The 16,893-nt window shown below is 44.9% G+C and overlaps 1 protein-coding gene across 1 annotated transcript in view; it reads left to right on the top strand.

The window, feature by feature from the left end:
* Nucleotides 1-16,893, top strand: part of XRRA1 (X-ray radiation resistance associated 1) — a 115,797-nt gene that overhangs the window by 95,104 nt on the left and 3,800 nt on the right. Inside the window, exons 13-16 of the mRNA XM_032259073.1 lie at nucleotides 3,189-3,282; nucleotides 4,027-4,142; nucleotides 6,769-7,116; nucleotides 16,482-16,674. Coding sequence (XP_032114964.1) covers nucleotides 3,189-3,282; nucleotides 4,027-4,142; nucleotides 6,769-7,116; nucleotides 16,482-16,674 — 751 coding nt within the window. The remainder of the gene's footprint in view (nucleotides 1-3,188; nucleotides 3,283-4,026; nucleotides 4,143-6,768; nucleotides 7,117-16,481; nucleotides 16,675-16,893) is intronic.

Here is a 16,893-nt window from a genome sequence, read left to right as displayed (position 1 = left end):
GCCCATACCTTTCAGCTGAGCTTAATTTCACAGAAAATGACCCACATGACCTGAGTATCATTCAACTTTTTATCAATTTTTAATTGTAACTTTCTTCAACTTTTTAATGACCTAGTTTGGGCAAATGTAACTTTGCATCCTGACAAAATTAAATTCTGCGTCTCCCATTCTTTAGTGATTGTCTCTTGATCCCCTGATTTGCACGCAAAAGACTGTGCACCCACTCTGACCACCATGAGAGTCATTTATCAAAACATATTTGGCACTGTTTTAGGTTCGTCTTCTATCTCTGAGGTCTAGATAAGATGGCAGCAGACTTTTATATTTTACTTTGTTGCAACTACTCTGCCCTTGCAGGAAAAAAGGCAATATGGCAACAAATGAGAAAGGCAATATTCTAATGAAACTTTAGTAAATGGATCATGGGCCATATTTGGGCCATGGGCTGTATTTGCCAATCTTGGTTTTGGTACAGCCTGTGTGCTAAGAGTGGTGTTTGCATTTTTTAATGATTGAAAAAATCAAAAGGATAAAATTCCATGACACATTAAAGTTATATGAAATTCAGATTTCAGGATCCATAAATAAAATTTTATTGGAAAAGAGCCACCACACCTATTTATATATGAATTATCTATGGCTGATTTTGTGCAATGATAATAAAACTGAATAGCTGCAGCAGAAACCATATGGTCTGCAAAGCCTAGACTAGTAGATTTACTAGAATCACTGTGTTTGGCAGAAAAGGTTTGCCGATCCCTGGTCTAGAAGATCAAATGTTAAAGTCCCTAAAGGCCTACTCCTAGTCCCTTTTCTTCTCACTCCCTACTGTCTCCACAGGGATGACTTCAGATACCCATTGGCCCATGAACAGTGACTCACAAATTTCTAACTCTAAGGCAGACCTCTCTTCTGTGTTCCAGACCAATGTATCCAACTGCCTATTTGACATTTCTACCTGGAAGCCTCAAAGGTACCACCAACATACAAATACCCAAAGCAAATTAATAAATTTTTTCTTCAAATTTTATGTTGTTTCATTGTTCCCTATCTAGTGAACAGCTTCAAAATCTTCCATCCAGTTACTCAAGCCAAAACCTGGCTGTCAACTTTGATACTTCTCTTTTGCACCTCCCCATCTACCCCTGCCCCCACTAATATCTCATTCATCACCAAGTCTTATCAAATTTAGGTCCTCATATTTCTCAAATCCATCTAATTTTATAATAAGCCGCCACTTGCAGGCTGGCTTCACAGGGCATTCTCTGTGTCCCAGACAGCCACAAGGTGTCCCTTAACACTGGCTCTACTTATCACTTAGATGTGTGGGTCCTCCTTTCCCCCTGTTCATCCCCAGATCAGTGCCCAGATTCCTCCAAAGACCAAAATCTTAAACTACCTTTGGTTTGGCCCCTACTTGCATTTCCAACCTCATTTTGCACCAGGCACCCGCTTTCTATATACTTTTAGTCACACTAGCCTTCTTTAAACTCCTCCAGCAGGCTGAGGTCTTTCACACATTTTTCTCTTTGTATAGAACACTTCCTCTCTGCAACAAACTTAAATATCTTAATCGCATAACACAATAAAAGTGTATTTCTTGCTTTTACAAAGTCCATCATGGATATTCCTGGTTGGCAGGTGGACTTCCACATGATCAGAAACCCAGTTTCCCCCTGGCTATGTTTTGTCATCTCATAGGGTCTTAACAGTACTCACCTGGATCCTATGTAGCTCATTAGATGGTCGAGCAGGGGGACTGTGGTAGAGGGGGGAAAGTGGAGGAGGTACAGGATGGTAAGGTCTGTGCATAGAAGTAGCATTTACTACTTCCACCCAAGTTGCATTGGCTAGTACTGGGTTACATGACCACACATAGCTGCCTGAGAGGCTAGGAGATATAATCTGTGTGCTAGAGGTAGAGAAATGGTTTTGGTTAATACAGAAGTTTCTCTGCCACACACTCCATCCCCCACTGCATTCACTAGTTAAACCTCCTCTCCCTCCTTCAGGTCTCAGAGACACCTCTTACCTCTCTGACTAGGTCAGATCACCCTGGTACTTTATGCGCCTCTCTTGTGACGCTTACCACATTGTAAATCCATTCTCCTGTATTACTGTCTCTCCAGTGCTTGTTTCCCACTGGATAGTGCTCTTTGAGGGCAGGAATTGTGTCCTGCTTTGCTCATTCCCAACAAAGTGCTTGGCACATGGTAGGTATTCAGTAAATATTTGTTGGTTGAATGAGTAAAAATGAAAGCGAAGTTAGTTGCTCAGTGGAAATCTAGCGCTGTCCAGTAAGGCTGTGGAGGATGCTAGACTGCCCTCCCTCTTCCAGTCGCTGGATTTTAGTATCTTCATTGGGTCCCATGTCTGACCCGATAGCTTCCAGTGTGTGCAGGGGTCTGACAGGCCACTGCCCCATTCCTGGCCACTTTGATCTTGATGTCCCTGATATTTTTCCATTGCTAGTAGATACTCTCACCAAAATGGTCCCCAGCTTCTCCAGGCAGTCTGCTCAACAAAGCTTGTATATTTTTTGCCCTTCAGAGGCTGGGTTGGCCAGTAAGCCACCACTTGCAGGCTGGTTTCACAGGGCATTCTCTGTGTCCCAGACAGCCGTGAGGTTTCCCTTAACACTGGCTCTACTTATCCCTTAGATGTGGGTCCTCCTTTCCCCTTATCCATCACCAGATCAGTGTCCAGGACTGGCCTCAGTGAAAGCGCCATCAGGAGTGTGTAGAGGTTTGTGTTGAGGAAGATGAAGTGTCAGACGAATTGTAACCTGAAGTCAAAGTCAATGCCCTGCCAACTTTCCAAACTCTTTATGAGCAGAGTTTGTTCTTGTGACGAATGTGTTTGTTCTTATTGTTTTGCCACCAGCTTCCCTAATACTTGATATAGGCTACATATCCAGCATGGAGAAGAGAGAAAAATTCTTAGCTCTCAAACTCGCAACACTGATGGTGGAATTTCAGACAGGAGGGGCAAGGTACTCCGCACATGGGCAAGTGATATTGCAGGGACAACGCATCGCCCAGCAGCGAGTGCCATCCACAGCAGCATGTCTTGCCCAATCCCATCCCCAATCCTAGCAAGCATGTAGCCCTGCAGTGAGGGGCCTAGACGTACCTGGGCAGAGGTGATGGGTGGCGTCAACCTGAGAGTCTCTCCTGCATTCATTACAGATTGCAAAGGAGGATGCCGTCCTGCCAGTAGCTCTCTTCCCATCTCTCTGCGAGTTCGTCTTTCATAACAACCCTCTGGTGGCCCATACACGAGGTACAGTACCTGCAAACCTGCCCCTCTCAACCCAGTGCCCAAGGAGCAGCATGGTACCTTCATCCCCACCTTAATCTTGGGATCTACTCTCTGTCGGGTGGACAAGGTTCATGGTACATTGGGGGATGGAGGAAACAGCTCTGTACCAGCTCATCCTGACAGTAACCCTGTGAGGCAGGCATTATTGTCCCCATAGCCAGGGGTAGAAACTGAGGCTCAGGGAGGTTCGTGATCTGCCCAAGGTCACACAGCAAGAAAGAGTCTGAGTTGGGGATGGAAGATGGAATTCTATAGATCCTGGATGAGCTCTTTTGAACTACACCCTACCTGGTGAAACAGTCCTGTCCTGACCTCATTTCCTACTTCCCAGTTGCAGAGGGTTGCAGGCCCAACTGCAGGACCCTCCCTTCCCAGAGGACACTAAATGCAGTGGTGCTGGGTCAGAAGTGGAGCCACTGTGTAAGATACAGGAGCTTGGAGGCATTTTAGAGCCCTGGGCCCTGGAGTAACACCAGTGAAGCTCTGATCCTTGCTCCATACTATCTTTATTACCTTGGACAAATTCCTTAGCCTCTCTGCCTCAGTTTCCTTGCCTGTTTAATGGGAATAATGAGGTACCTACCTCCTAGGTTGAGAATAAGTTACATTAATACATGTAAACCAGTTTTTATCGTGCCTGGTACATAGTAAGCCCCAGTATAAATTTTAGCTAATAGTAATCTTATTTTCCCATCACGGCACCAGGGGTCCCTCCACTGCTGAAGAGCTTCCTCCAGGAGCGACTGGGAATCCACTTAATTCGAAAGAAGACAGTAAAGTCTAAGCATCATATTTTGATGCCTCAGAAGGCTTCACGGAAGGTAGGGCTCCCAAGGCAGGACTTTACCCGCAGGAAGAGTGCAGCCTATTATAATGTATGCAGACCAGCCTGGCTGTAGAGCTGCTTTCTTCACAGTGCCTGGAATCTCTCCATTAGGTTCAGCATTGCCTCGTCTCCTTTCCTTGCTCTGGGAAGAGCATTGGATGAAACAACAGATATGAAAATATATTTTACACTCCCAAAACCCTTGCCAATGCAAGTTATAGTCACCTATAGTAATTGGGAATGGCTATGGGTCGGGTATGTGGCTCATGCCTCTAATCCCAGCACTTTGGAGGCCAAGGCGAGAAGACTGCTTGAGGGGCAGGAGTTTGAGGCCAGCCTGGGTGAAACCCTGTCTCTACAAAAAAAAAAAAAAAAAAAAAAAGGCTGAAAAAACAAGGCTAAGCCAGGACCAGAATACATCTCCTGCCTAAATCTTAAGGAAGTGCTTCCTTATGTTGAGAAAAGTCTGCTTTCTTTGCCATAAAGTAAGTCAAATCCCTCTTATAATTTCTGTGACATGTTCCTCCCTCCTGAACTTTAGTCTTTCTACAGGCAAAAGGTGGGCTGAGCATTGCTGATCCCAAAAGTTAAATACAGATATTTCCTTGCCACCCACTCTGCAGCCCGCCTCTGTCCAGCCAGGCTCTTGTCTGAAGTCCTCAGAGGACTAGACAAGCATTTGAATTCAAAAATAGAAATTCCAAGGTTTCCATCATCTTTCTCCTTGTTTGTTACCTCCTCTAAAGGATCTGCCCCATCACTTCCCATCAGCTAGCTAGGGAGGGACAGAATCCGCTCTCTCCTTTACAGAGCCCCCTGCCCAGGACTCTGTGGAGCACTTGCATCAGTGCTATCCCATAATCCTCACAGCAGATGAGGCAACAGACTCAGAGAGGTGAACTGACTTGTTAAAAGTTAGCATTGGATCCTAGGGGACCCCTCACACCTCCTTCCATAAAAGGTTCTGACTAACTTTTGAGCTAAATAAGTTAAACACAGATGCCAGTGGCCAAATGAGAAACAAATCAATGCTTTGTTAATGTAGGTAAACACCCTCTATCCTAGACTGGAGAATGTGGCTTAGTCCTAAGTCAGACTGGGGATGCCTGCATGTCCACAGTGGGCATACAGAGATGGGGCTATAGATGCAGATTAGACTCCCAGGGTTATTCGGACAAAGGCTGCAGGCCTCCCCTCACACCCAGGCATGGACAGACCAGAGGAAAATGGAGAACCTGCCCGAGCAAGCCTGTAATCAAGAAGCTATGTGAGCCCTTTGCTTGTGAGGATACAAATGGAACATAAAACAGCCTGGTCTCACTGATGAGCAGTAATCCAGCCCACCACTGAATCAGGGCCCAGTGACTCAACTTCTGACCAGTTAGGTTACCCATTCCTACCTTGGGAAGGGGTGGGGAAAGTAGCGGTGGGCTAGAGAAAGAGCATTCCCTCTAGCACTTCTCTCACACAGAGCCATGAGAGGGAAGGGGAAATGTCCCTTCCTGCCAGCTGCCAAGCCATGGCGCTTGGTGTTTTAGATGCTGAGGCATGGTGCTGTGCCATGCCTGTGCCTTGTGGCATGGATTCAGACAAAGACTCTGGATCCCTCAGGCTTCAAGTATAAACACTGAGGTTCTACATAATTTCCTAAAGGAAATATTTTCTTAAAAAGTAATGTATTTTATAAAACAGCCGTCCTTAACCCTCCTTAGTCCGTTAGGTACATTTGCACACACCATTGTATTTGGCAGAACTCTGTGAGAGGAACCAGGAGGAAATGGGAGCTCAGAGGATAGAACTGTATTCCAGCCCACAGTTTTTCAACTACAGTGCTTGGAATCTTTCCATTACACAACTTAACATCTCTCAGTAAAAGTACAGATATAAGTGAACCAAATACCTCTGACAAAGAGTGAAAACAATCCACTGTGTAAAGGGGGAGGGAGAAAGAACTAAGTCCAGCTGAGGTAAACTGGGCACATGGACAGCTCCTGGCAGCTCAGGCCGAGGAGGAGGGAGAGAATGGCCACAGGCTTTTACTAATTAAGGAAGTTATTTTCTTGGTCCTGACCTTCAGAGAGAGATCTTTCCAATCTTTATGTAAGGTATAGGGACCAGCATCCTGAAAGGGGCCTGGTGCTGCCATCTTCCAGAAAATATAGGACCATTCCCCAGCACCCTCTCTGGAGTCCCTGGGGAAAGCCCAAGGGCACCATGTTAAACCCTGATCTGAACAGCGAAACTACTGAGGCCCAGAGTAACATATGATCAGAGATGCAGCAGAAAGCCTGGAGCCCAGGACTGGAATTACATCATCGAGGCACTACGGCCGAATCACTCTGTGACTTGGATAGGTCATTTTACCTCTCTCAGCTCCTGTTTCCTCATCTATAAAATTAAGGATAATTATTCATTGGGTAGTTTCAAGGTAGAAATAAAACAACTTATGGCATGGATGGGGCACATGATAGATGCCCAACAAGTATGAGTTCCCTTTCCACCTCCCCCTCAGTCCTTACCCAGTGCTCTGGCTGCTATACAAGTGGCCGCAGGCTAGGGAGGCCCAGGAGGAGAGACTCCTGAATAGGAAGCAAATCCATTCTGGCCCTACTCCATGACAGGTGAAAACCGAAATCCCAAAGGTGCCGAAGCAGCCGCTGGTGCTCCATCACCCACACGTGGCCACAACCAAGTCTCCCTCAATGGATATGCTAGAGCCAGAGGCAGAGCTGGCTGAAGATCTGCCCACTACCAAAAGCACTTCTGTGGAGCCAGAGATGCCTTCTGAGAGCTTGGAAGCCCTTTCCCTGTCTCGCCGGACCTTCGTGCCACTGCCTCCCATCTGCTCCGACTCCACTGTGCATAGTGAAGAGACCCTGTCCCACCTGAGTGACATAGCTGTCCACCTCAGCCCAGAGCACCCATCAGATGAGGACTCCAAGAGCACAGAGTCCGTCTTCCTGACCCAGGTACCTGTATCCAGCTGCCCCTGCCCACCTGTTGCTAGCTCCCACAGGTTCCTGCGCAGCCCTTAGCAGGCTCAACTGCTGTGGATGGCTGGGAGCAACAAGCACATGGCAGGCCTGGAAAGGAGAAGTCGAGCACCCTGGGCAGGGCTTACAAGCCTCTGGAAGATCTCTGGTCTGAGGCTACTGAGAGGGACACACAGGAGGACAAATCATGGTTCTGTGGCACAGACAAGATCTGGGGTCTGACTGGGGTGTGATTCCAACTGGTTTTTTAGAAGGGTTTGCTGCTGTCTGTACCTCTCTGCTTCAAGCCTCCTCACTTTTGATGCTGCCTCTGGATCCTGGGAACACACATAGATCAGATGCAGGTCCTGCCCTTGAGGTGCTCCCAGTATAAAGGGGAAACAGACAAGTACAGCTCATGCAATCAGTGCTGAGACTGAGGGAAACCCAGAGGCTAGGAGTCTGGAGGTAGGAGAGATGCCTCTGCCCCAGCCCAGGAGGGCTTCCTGGAAGAGGCTCAACTGAGCTGAGATTTACAGGCTGAGCAGGAATTAAAAAGGTGAAGATATAGCAGGAAGGTCATTCTGGACAGAGGAAACAGCATGAAATGGGAAAGAGGAGGGAAATGAAAATGATACATGCAGGAACCACAAATGTTTAGTATCAGCAGGAGGGTGACGTGGGAAAGGTTAATATAAGGCGAGAAGAGTTGGCAGGGCCCCCTTGAACTTTATTGCTGTACCATCCCTCTCCCTCATCTCCCTGCCTCCAGTCTCACCCTTCCAGTCTGCTCACTGCCAGGTCTTTCCAGGATGCACATCCATCCATCTATTTCTTTATACCAGTTGACTTTTAGTGACATATAAATTTATATAGTATACAAGTATTTTAAAGAACCATCTCAGAACCTTTTTGGAGCAATGCAGAATATAAACAAGTATTAGATAAAAAGAAAATATGGACAGGAAAGCAGCTAGTGAGTACAAGGGTAATTCTATCGCTTAAACGTGCACATCATGCACTGCTGCTTTTATAATAAAGATATACTGACAAAATGCAATTCTGAGCTCCTAGCAGCCAAAGCAATACAATCAATTATGAGTCCCCATGTTGTTCAGAAAAAAAAAAAAAAAATTTTTTTTCTTGCCTAATTGTCCTGGCTCTAACCTTTAATAAGATGAGTGGAAGCAGTGAGAGCAGATTTCCTTGTCTTGAGCCAGTTCTTAAGGGGAAAGCATTCAGTCTTTCACCATTAACTATGATATTAGCTGAGGGTTTTCCACAGATGCTCTTTATCAGGTTGAGGAATTTACTTTCTATTCCTAGTTTATTGAGTGTTTTTTAATCATGATGGAGTGGGCTTTTCCTATGTCTGTTGAGATGATCATATGGTTTTGATCCTTTATTGATATATTACGTTAATTGATTTCCAGATGTTAAATCAACTTTTCATGACTAGGATCAATCTCACTTAGTCATGGTATATAATCCTTTATACATGTTGCTGAATTCAGTTTGCTAATATTTTTTGAGAATGTTGCATTTACATTCATAAGCGATATTGCTTTATATTTTTCCTTTCTTGTAATGTCTTTCTCTAGTTTGGATTTCAGGGTAGTATCTCAGAGAATAAGCCTCTTTTAATTTTTGGAAGAGTTTGTGAAGTATGGGTGTTAATTCTTTTTAAAATGTTTGGTAGAATTCACCAGTGAAACCATCTGGTCCTTAGCTTTTCTTTGTGGGAAGTTTAAAAAGTGCTAATTGAGCTTTTTTGCTTATTATAGGTCATATATGTATGTGTGTGTGTGTATGTACATATATATATGTACATACACACACACACACATACATACGGGATGGGGTCTCATTATGTTGCCCAGGCTGTAGTGCAACGGCTATTCACAGACACCATCCCACTACTGATCAGGTTGCGAGTTTTGACCTGCTTCATTTCCTACCTAAGCAAGTTCATCTCTCCTTAGGCAACCTGGTGGTCTCCCACTTCTGGGAGGTCACCATATTGATGTCAAACATAGTGTGGACATTCAAGGAGCGTAATGCACTATGGCCCAGAACTGGTGGGCTCAAGTGATCCTCCCATCGGAGGATCCTCAGCTTCCTGAGTAGCTGGGACTCAGGCATGTGTCACCATGCCTGGTGAGTTATTTTAATAAATAATTACATCCCTACATGACATACAGATTTCTTATAAAGCCATTAGGATAGGCTAAAATCCTCCATGGCTTGCCATCAGAATGAGGATAAAATACAAAATAAAACACACCCTCAACGTGGCATGTAAAAGTCCTTACTGATCGGGGCCCTGTCTTACTGCAGCTGCCTCTGTCTTCACATTGTACTTTAACTGTACCAATCTTTAGTTCCCCCAAAATGCACCTTAATGTTTCTTGCCTCTGCACCTTTTCTCATGCTGTTCCTTGTCTGCAACAATCATCCTTTCTCATCTCTTGAAATCCACACCTCCTCCCATTGCTCCGTAGGGATAGCTCTCCTGGCTCTTCAAGACTTAGCTCAGGCTAAGGCTTTCCTCCAAGGGAGCGTCTTGGCTAGGTTGGGGCTTCCTATGGGATCACCCAAAACCACTGTATTCCCTCTGTTAAAGCATTTATCAAAGTGTGTGGTTCTTGTCTGTTTTCATGTCTGCCTTCTTCCCTCCCAGTCTTGTTCTTTTTTTTTTTTTTTTTCCCATTTATTTATTTTATTGCATTTGAGGTTTTGGGGTACATGTGAAGAACATGCAAAATTGTTGCATAGGAACACACGTGGCAGTGTGATTTGCTGCCTTCTTCCCCATCACCTACATCTGGCATTTCTCCCCTTGCTATCTCTCCCCAGCTTCCCACCCCCCACCCTCCCTCCCCTATTTCCCCCCAACTGACCCCAGTGTGTAGTGCTCCGCTTCCTGTGTCCATGTGTTCTCATTGTTCAACACCCGCCTATGAGTGAGAACATGCGGTGTTTGATCTTCTGCTCTTCTGTCAGTTTGCTGAGAATGATGGTTTCCAGGTTCATCCATGTCCCTACAAAGGACCCAAACTCATCGTTTCTGATGGCTGCATAATATTCCATGGTGTATATGTGCCACATTTTCCCTATCCAGTCTATCGTCGATGGGCATTTGGGTTGGTTCCAGGTCTTTGCTATTGTAAACAGTGCTGCAATGAACATTCGTGTACATGTGTCCTTATAGTAGAACGATTTGTAATCCTTTGGATATATACCCAGTAATGGGATTGCTGGGTCAAATGGTATTTCTATTTCTAGGTCCTTGAGGAATCGCCACACTGTCTTCCACAATGGTTGCACTAATTTACACTCCCACCAACAGTGCAAAAGTGTTCCTATTTCTCCACATCCTCTCCAGCATCTGTTGTCTCCAGATTTTTTAATGATCGCCATTCTAACCGGCGTGAGATGGTATCTCAGTGTAGTTTTGATTTGCATTTCTCTGATGACCAGTGATGATGAGCATTTTTTCATATGTTTGTTGGCCTCACGTATGTCTTCTTTTGAGAAGTGTCTGTTCATATCCTTTGCCCACTTTTGAATGGGCTTGTTAGTTTTTTTCTTGTAAATCTGCTTTAGTTCTTTGTAAATTACGGATATCAGCCCTTTGTCAGATGGGTAAACTGCAAAAATTTTTTCCCAGTCTCTTGGTTGCCGATTCACTCTAATGATTGTTTCTTTTGCTGTGCAGAAGCTGTGGAGTTTGATTAGGTCCCATTTGTCTATTTTGGCTTTTGTTGTCAATGCGTTTGGCGTTTTGGTCATGAAGTCCTTGCCTACACCTACGTCCTGAATGGTTTTGCCTAGATTTTCTTCTAGGGTTTTTATGGTGTTAGGTCTTATGTTTAAGTCTTTAATCCATCTGGAGTTAATTTTAGTGTAAGGTGTCAGGAAGGGGTCCAGTTTCTGCTTTCTGCACATGGCTAGCCAGCTTTCCCAACACCATTTATTGAACAGGGAATCCTTTCCCCATTGCTTGTTTTTGTCTGGGTTGTCAAAGATCAGATGGTTGTAGATATGTTGTGTTGCCTCCGAGACCTCTGTTCTGTTCCATTGGTCTATATCTCTGTTTTGGTACCAGTACCATGCTGTTTTGATTACTGTAGCCTTGTAGTATAGTTTGAAGTCTGGTAGTGTGATGCCCCCCGCTTTGTTCTTTTTGCTTAGAATTGACTTGGCTATGCGGGCTCTCTTTTGGTTCCATATGAAGTTTAAGGTGGTTTTTTCCAGTTCTGCAAAGAAGGTCATTGGTAGCTTGATGGGGATAGCATTGAATCTGTAAATTACTTTGGGCAGTATGGCCATTTTCACGATATTGATTCTTCCTAACCATGAACATGGGATGTTTCTCCATCTGTTTGTGTCCTCTCTTACTTCGTTGAGCAGTGGCTTGTAGTTCTCCTTGAAGAGGTCCTTTACATTCCTTGTTAGTTGTATTCCTAGGTATTTTATTCTCTTTGTGGCAATTGTGAATGGAAGTTTGTTCTTGATTTGGCTCTCTTTAAGTCTGTTACTGGTGTATAGGAATGCATGTGATTTTTGCACATTGATTTTGTATCCTGAGACTTTGCTGAACTTGCTTATCAGTTTCAGGAGGTTTGGGGCTGAGACGGTGGGGTCTTCTAGATATACAATCATGTCGTCTGCAAATAGAGACAATTTGACTTCTTCCTTTCCTATTTGAATGCCCTTTATTTCTTTTTCTTGCCTGATTGCTCTGGCTAGAACTTCTAATACTATATTGAATAGCAGTGGTGAAAGCGGGCATCCTTGTCTGGTGCCACATTTCAAGGGGAATGATTCCAGTTTTTGCCCATTCAGTATGATATTGGCTGTTGGTTTGTCATAAATAGCTTTTATTATTTTGAGATACGTTCCATTGATACCTAGCTTACTGAGTGTTTTTAGCATAAAGGGCTGTTGAATTTTGTCAAAGGCCTTCTCTGCATCAATTGAGATAATCATGTGGTTTTTGTCTTTGGTTCTGTTTATGTGGTGAATTACGTTTATAGACTTGCGTATGTTGAACCAGCCTTGCATCCCCGGGATGAAGCCTACTTGATCATGGTGGATAAGCTTTTTGATGTGCTGTTGCAATCGGCTTGTCAGTATTTTATTGAAGATTTTTGCATCTATGTTCATCATGGATATTGGCCTGAAGTTTTCTTTTCTTGTTGAGTCTCTGCCGGGTTTTGGAATGAGGATGATGTTGGTGTCATAAAATGATTTGGGAAGAATTCCCTCTTTTTGTATTGTTTGGAATAGTTTCAGAAGAAATGGTACCAGCTCCTCTTTGTATGTCTGGTAGAATTCAGCTGTGAACCCATCTGGACCTGGGCTTTTTTTGGGTGGTAAGCTCTTAATTGCTGCCTCAACTTCAGACCTTGTTATGGGTCTGTTCAGGGTTTCGGCTTCTTCCTGGTTTAGGCTTGGCAGGAAGCAAGTGTCCAGGAATTTATCCATTTCTTCCAGGTTTATTAGTTTGTGTGCATAGAGTTGTTTGTAATAATCTCTGATGATGGTTTGAATTTCTGTGGAATCTGTGGTGATATCCCCTTTATCGTTTTTTATTGCATCTATTTGGTTATTCTCTCTTTTCTTTTTTATTAATCTGGCTAGTGGTCTCTCTATTTTGTTGATCTTTTCAAAAAACCAGCTCCTGGATTTATTGATTCTTTGAAGGGTTTTTTGTGTCTCTATCTCCTTCAGTTCTGCTCTGATCTTAGCTATTTCTTGTCTTCTGCTAGACTTTGAGTTTTTTTGATCTTGCTCCTCTAGCTCTTTCAGTTTTGACGATAGGGTGTCAATTTTTGATCTCTCCTTGCTTCTCATGTGGGCACTTATTGCTATATATTTTCCTCTAGATACTGCTTTAAATGTGTCCCAGAGATTTTGGTATGTTGTGTCTTCATTCTCGTTGGTTTCGAAGAACATCTTTATTTCTGCCTTCATTTCATTGTTTATCCAGTCAACATTCAAGAGCAAGTTGTTCAGTTTCCATGAAGCTGTGCGGTTCTGAGTTTGTTTTTGAATTCTGAGTTCTAACTTGATTGCACTGTGGTCTGAGAGACTGTTTGTTACGATTTCCGTTCTTTTGCATTTGCTGAGGAGTGATTTACTCCCAATTATGTGGTCAATTTTAGAGTAGGTGTGATGTGGTGCTGAGAAGAATGTATATTCTGTGGATTTGGGGTGGAGAGTTCTGTAAATGTCTATTAGGTTTGCTTGGTCCAGGTCTGAGTTCAAGTCCTGGATATCCTTGTTAATTTTCTGTCTGGTTGATCTGTCTAATGTTGACAATGGGGTGTTAAAGTCTCCCACTATTATTGTGTGGGAGTCTAAGTCCCTTTGTAAGTCATTAAGAACTTGCCTTATGTATCTGGGTGCTCCTGTATTGGGTGCATATATATTTAGGATCATTAGCTCTTCTTGTTGCATTGATCCTTTTACCATTATGTAATGTCCCTCTTTGTCTCTTATGATCTTTGTTGCTTTAAAGTCTAATTTATCAGAGATGAGAATTGCAACTCCTGCTTTTTTTTGCTCTCCATTTGCTTGGTAAATCTTCCTCCATCCCTTTATTTTGAGCCTTTGTGTATCCTTGCATGTGAGATGGGTTTCCTGGATACAGCACACCGATGGGTTTTGTCTTTTTATCCAATTTGTCAGTCTGTGTCTTTTGATTGGGGCATTTAGTCCATTTACATTTAGGGTTAATATTGTTATGTGTGAATTTGATACTGCCATTTTGGTGCTAGCTGGCTGTTTTGCCCTTTAGTTGAGCTGGTATTTGTTGTTCCTTTATATGTGTAGAGCCTCTTTCAGGAGCTCTTGTAGAGCTGGCCTGGTGGTGACGAAATCTCTGAGTACTTGCATGTTCCCAAAGGATTTTATTTTTCCTTCACTTATGAAGCTTAGTTTGGCTGGATAGGAGATTCTGGGTTGAAAGTTCTTTTCTTTAAGGATGTTGAATATTGGCCCCCACTCTCTTCTGGCTTGTAGGGTTTCTGCTGAGAGATCTGCTGTGAGTCTGATGGGCTTCCCTTTGTGGGTAACCCGACCTTTCTCTCTGGCTGCCCTTAGTATTTTCTCCTTCATTTCGACCCTGGTGAATCTGACGATTATGTGCCTTGGGGTTGCTCTTCTTGACGAATATCTTTGTGGTGTTCTCTGTATTTCCTGGACTTGAATGTTTGCCTGCCTTGCTAGGTTGGGGAAGTTTTCCTGGATAATATCCTGAAGAGTATTTTCCAGCTTGGATTCATTCTCTTCGTCGCATTCGGGTACGCCTATCAAACGTAGATTAGGTCTTTTCACATAGTCCCACATTTCTTGGAGACTTTGTTCATTCTTTTTTACCCTTTTTTCTCCAGTCTTGCCTTCCCATTTTATTTCATTGAGTTGATCTTCGACCTCTGATATCCTTTCTTCTGCTTGGTCAATTCGGCTGTTGATACTTGTGCATGCTTCACGAAGTTCTCGTGTTGCAGTTTTCAGCTCCATCAATTCACTTATATTCCTTTCTATTTTGTCCATTCTTGTTAGCATTTCGTCAAATCTTTTTTCAAGGTTCTTAGTTTCTTTGCATTTGGTTAGAACATGTTCTTTAAGTTCACAGAAGTTTCTTACTACCCATCTTCTGAATTCTGATTCTGTCATTTCATCACACTCATTCTCCATCCAACCTTGTTCCCTTGCTGGCGAGGAGTTGTGATCCCTTTTAGGAGGAGAGGTGTTCTGGTTTCGGGTGTTTTCATCCTTTTTGCGCCGGTTTCTTCCCATCCTTAAGGATTTATCCACCTGTCGACTTTGTAGTTGCTGGCTTTCAGATTGGGTCTCAAATCTTTCAGATTGACGTTGTGTTTGTTGATGATGAGGTTATTTCTGCTTCTTGGTTTTCCTTCTGACAGTCTGGCCCCTCTGCTGTAGGTCTGCTGAGGTTCACTCCAGGCCCTGCTTGCCTGGGGTTCACCTGCAGCAGCTGTTGAACAGCAAGGGTTGTTACCAGTTTTCTTCTTCTTCTATCTTTGTCCCAGAAGGATACCCGCCTAGTGTCAATCTGATCTCCTCTATGAGGTGACTTTTTGGATATATAGGGGTCAGGGAGCTGCTTGAGGAGACGGTCTTTTCTTTATAGGAGCTCAAATGGTGAGCTGTGAGCTCTGTTGTTGTTCATTCAGAGCTGCTGGGCAGGTACTTTTAGGTCTGCTGCAGCAGAACTCATAAACTGCTTTTTGTTCCCAGGTGCTCTGTCCCAGGGATTTAGGGCTTTATTTATGAGTTTCCATTATGCTGCTGCCTTCTTTTTTTTTTTTTTTTTTTTTCCTTCAGACCTTCCCAGGCCAGCAAGGAGGCAGCCTAGTCACTGTCGGCCTATAGCAGCTTTTCTGAGCTGCTGTGGGCTGCGCCCCGCTGCCGAGTGAACTTCCCTGCAGTCCTGTTTATATGGGTGTAGTTAGAACTGCCTTGGCGATGGTGGCCCGCCTCTGTTGGGGCGGAGTCTCTGCTGTGGCGGGTTGCCTTGGCAACGGCGGGCTGCCTCAGCAATGGCGGGTTGCCTTGGCAACGGCGGGCTGCTTCGGTAATGGCGGACGCCCCTCCCCCACAGAGCTGGACTGTCCCGGGTTCAGCTGCGCTTGCTGTGAAATTCTCAATCCAGAGTTTCTGGTTGCTGTTCTTTTGTGGGGGTGGGGCCAGCCGAGCCTGATCGCCCGGCTCCCTGCCTCAGAGCCTTTTTTAAGTTGGTGTTCCAGTTGCCTGTTGAAGAGGCGCCGGGGTCTGTTTGTTTTCCCCTGCGGCCACTCACTGCGCTGGCTTAAACAGCGGCACTGAGGTTTGTGGCGCTTTTTTTTCTTTTTTTTTTTTTGCCCTGGAATCTACTGTCCTGGTTCTCTGCTCAGTCCCCTTTTTGAACCAGCATATGGGCGACTTCCCATCGCCAGCCAAAAGGGCACCCGGACCGGTGTATTTTGTACGGAGAACCGCGGCTCCGGGGCGCCGACAAAGCAGCTGCGCGGGGCAGAGCAGCGGCGCTGGTCGGCGGCCGGCACAGCAGCGCTGGCCACAACAGCCGCGCTGGCGAGCGTGGAGCACCTCTGCCCGGGAATTTCCTAGTCTGTGGGCAATAAAAACCCAGCGTCCACTCACCCTCTGCGCTTTCACTGGGAGCTGCAATCCTGAGCTGTTCCTAAACGGCCATCTTGGATCCGGACTCCCAGTCTTGTTCTTATGCTTGCCCTTAACAGGGCCCAGCAGAGACCAGCACAGAGATGATGCTTGGAATGTTCATGGAATAAATGAATGAACAAATGAGTGTGTTTTCTTCCTGGGCACAGGTGAGTGAGCTGCCTTCCTCCATCATCAATAGGGATGATTTAAAGGAGAAAGATGAAAAGAGACCACCAACGGCACCCAGAAAGGTGAAAGGGACTCAGAGGAAGCTCTCAACTTCCTCTCTTCCCAGCAAGTACCACGGCTATGAAGAACTGCTGACAGCCAAGCCTGACCCAGCCTTCATTGAGCCAAAGGGTATGTGAGGGCATATCCTTGCTCTAGGGCAAGGGGCCAGAGCAAGTCAGGGCCGAACCAAGGCTGGTGCGAAGCTGTCTTTTCCCAACTAGGGTGCTGTCCTCTGTCTAAACACCTGTCAAAGGGCTCCATTTAGGGCATCCTTTGTCCCACATATTGGGACCCCTGTCCTGGCTTGGGCCTTCACTGGCTGTTGGGGAACCACAGTTTATTCAGAGA

This window comes from Sapajus apella, unplaced genomic scaffold (assembly GCF_009761245.1).
Source record: "Sapajus apella isolate SASKATOON/1434 unplaced genomic scaffold, GSC_monkey_1.0 scaffold106, whole genome shotgun sequence".
NCBI lineage: Eukaryota > Metazoa > Chordata > Mammalia > Primates > Cebidae > Sapajus > Sapajus apella.
The sequence above is the reverse complement of the archived record's forward strand: the minus strand, read 5'-3'. Positions and strand labels throughout refer to the sequence as shown.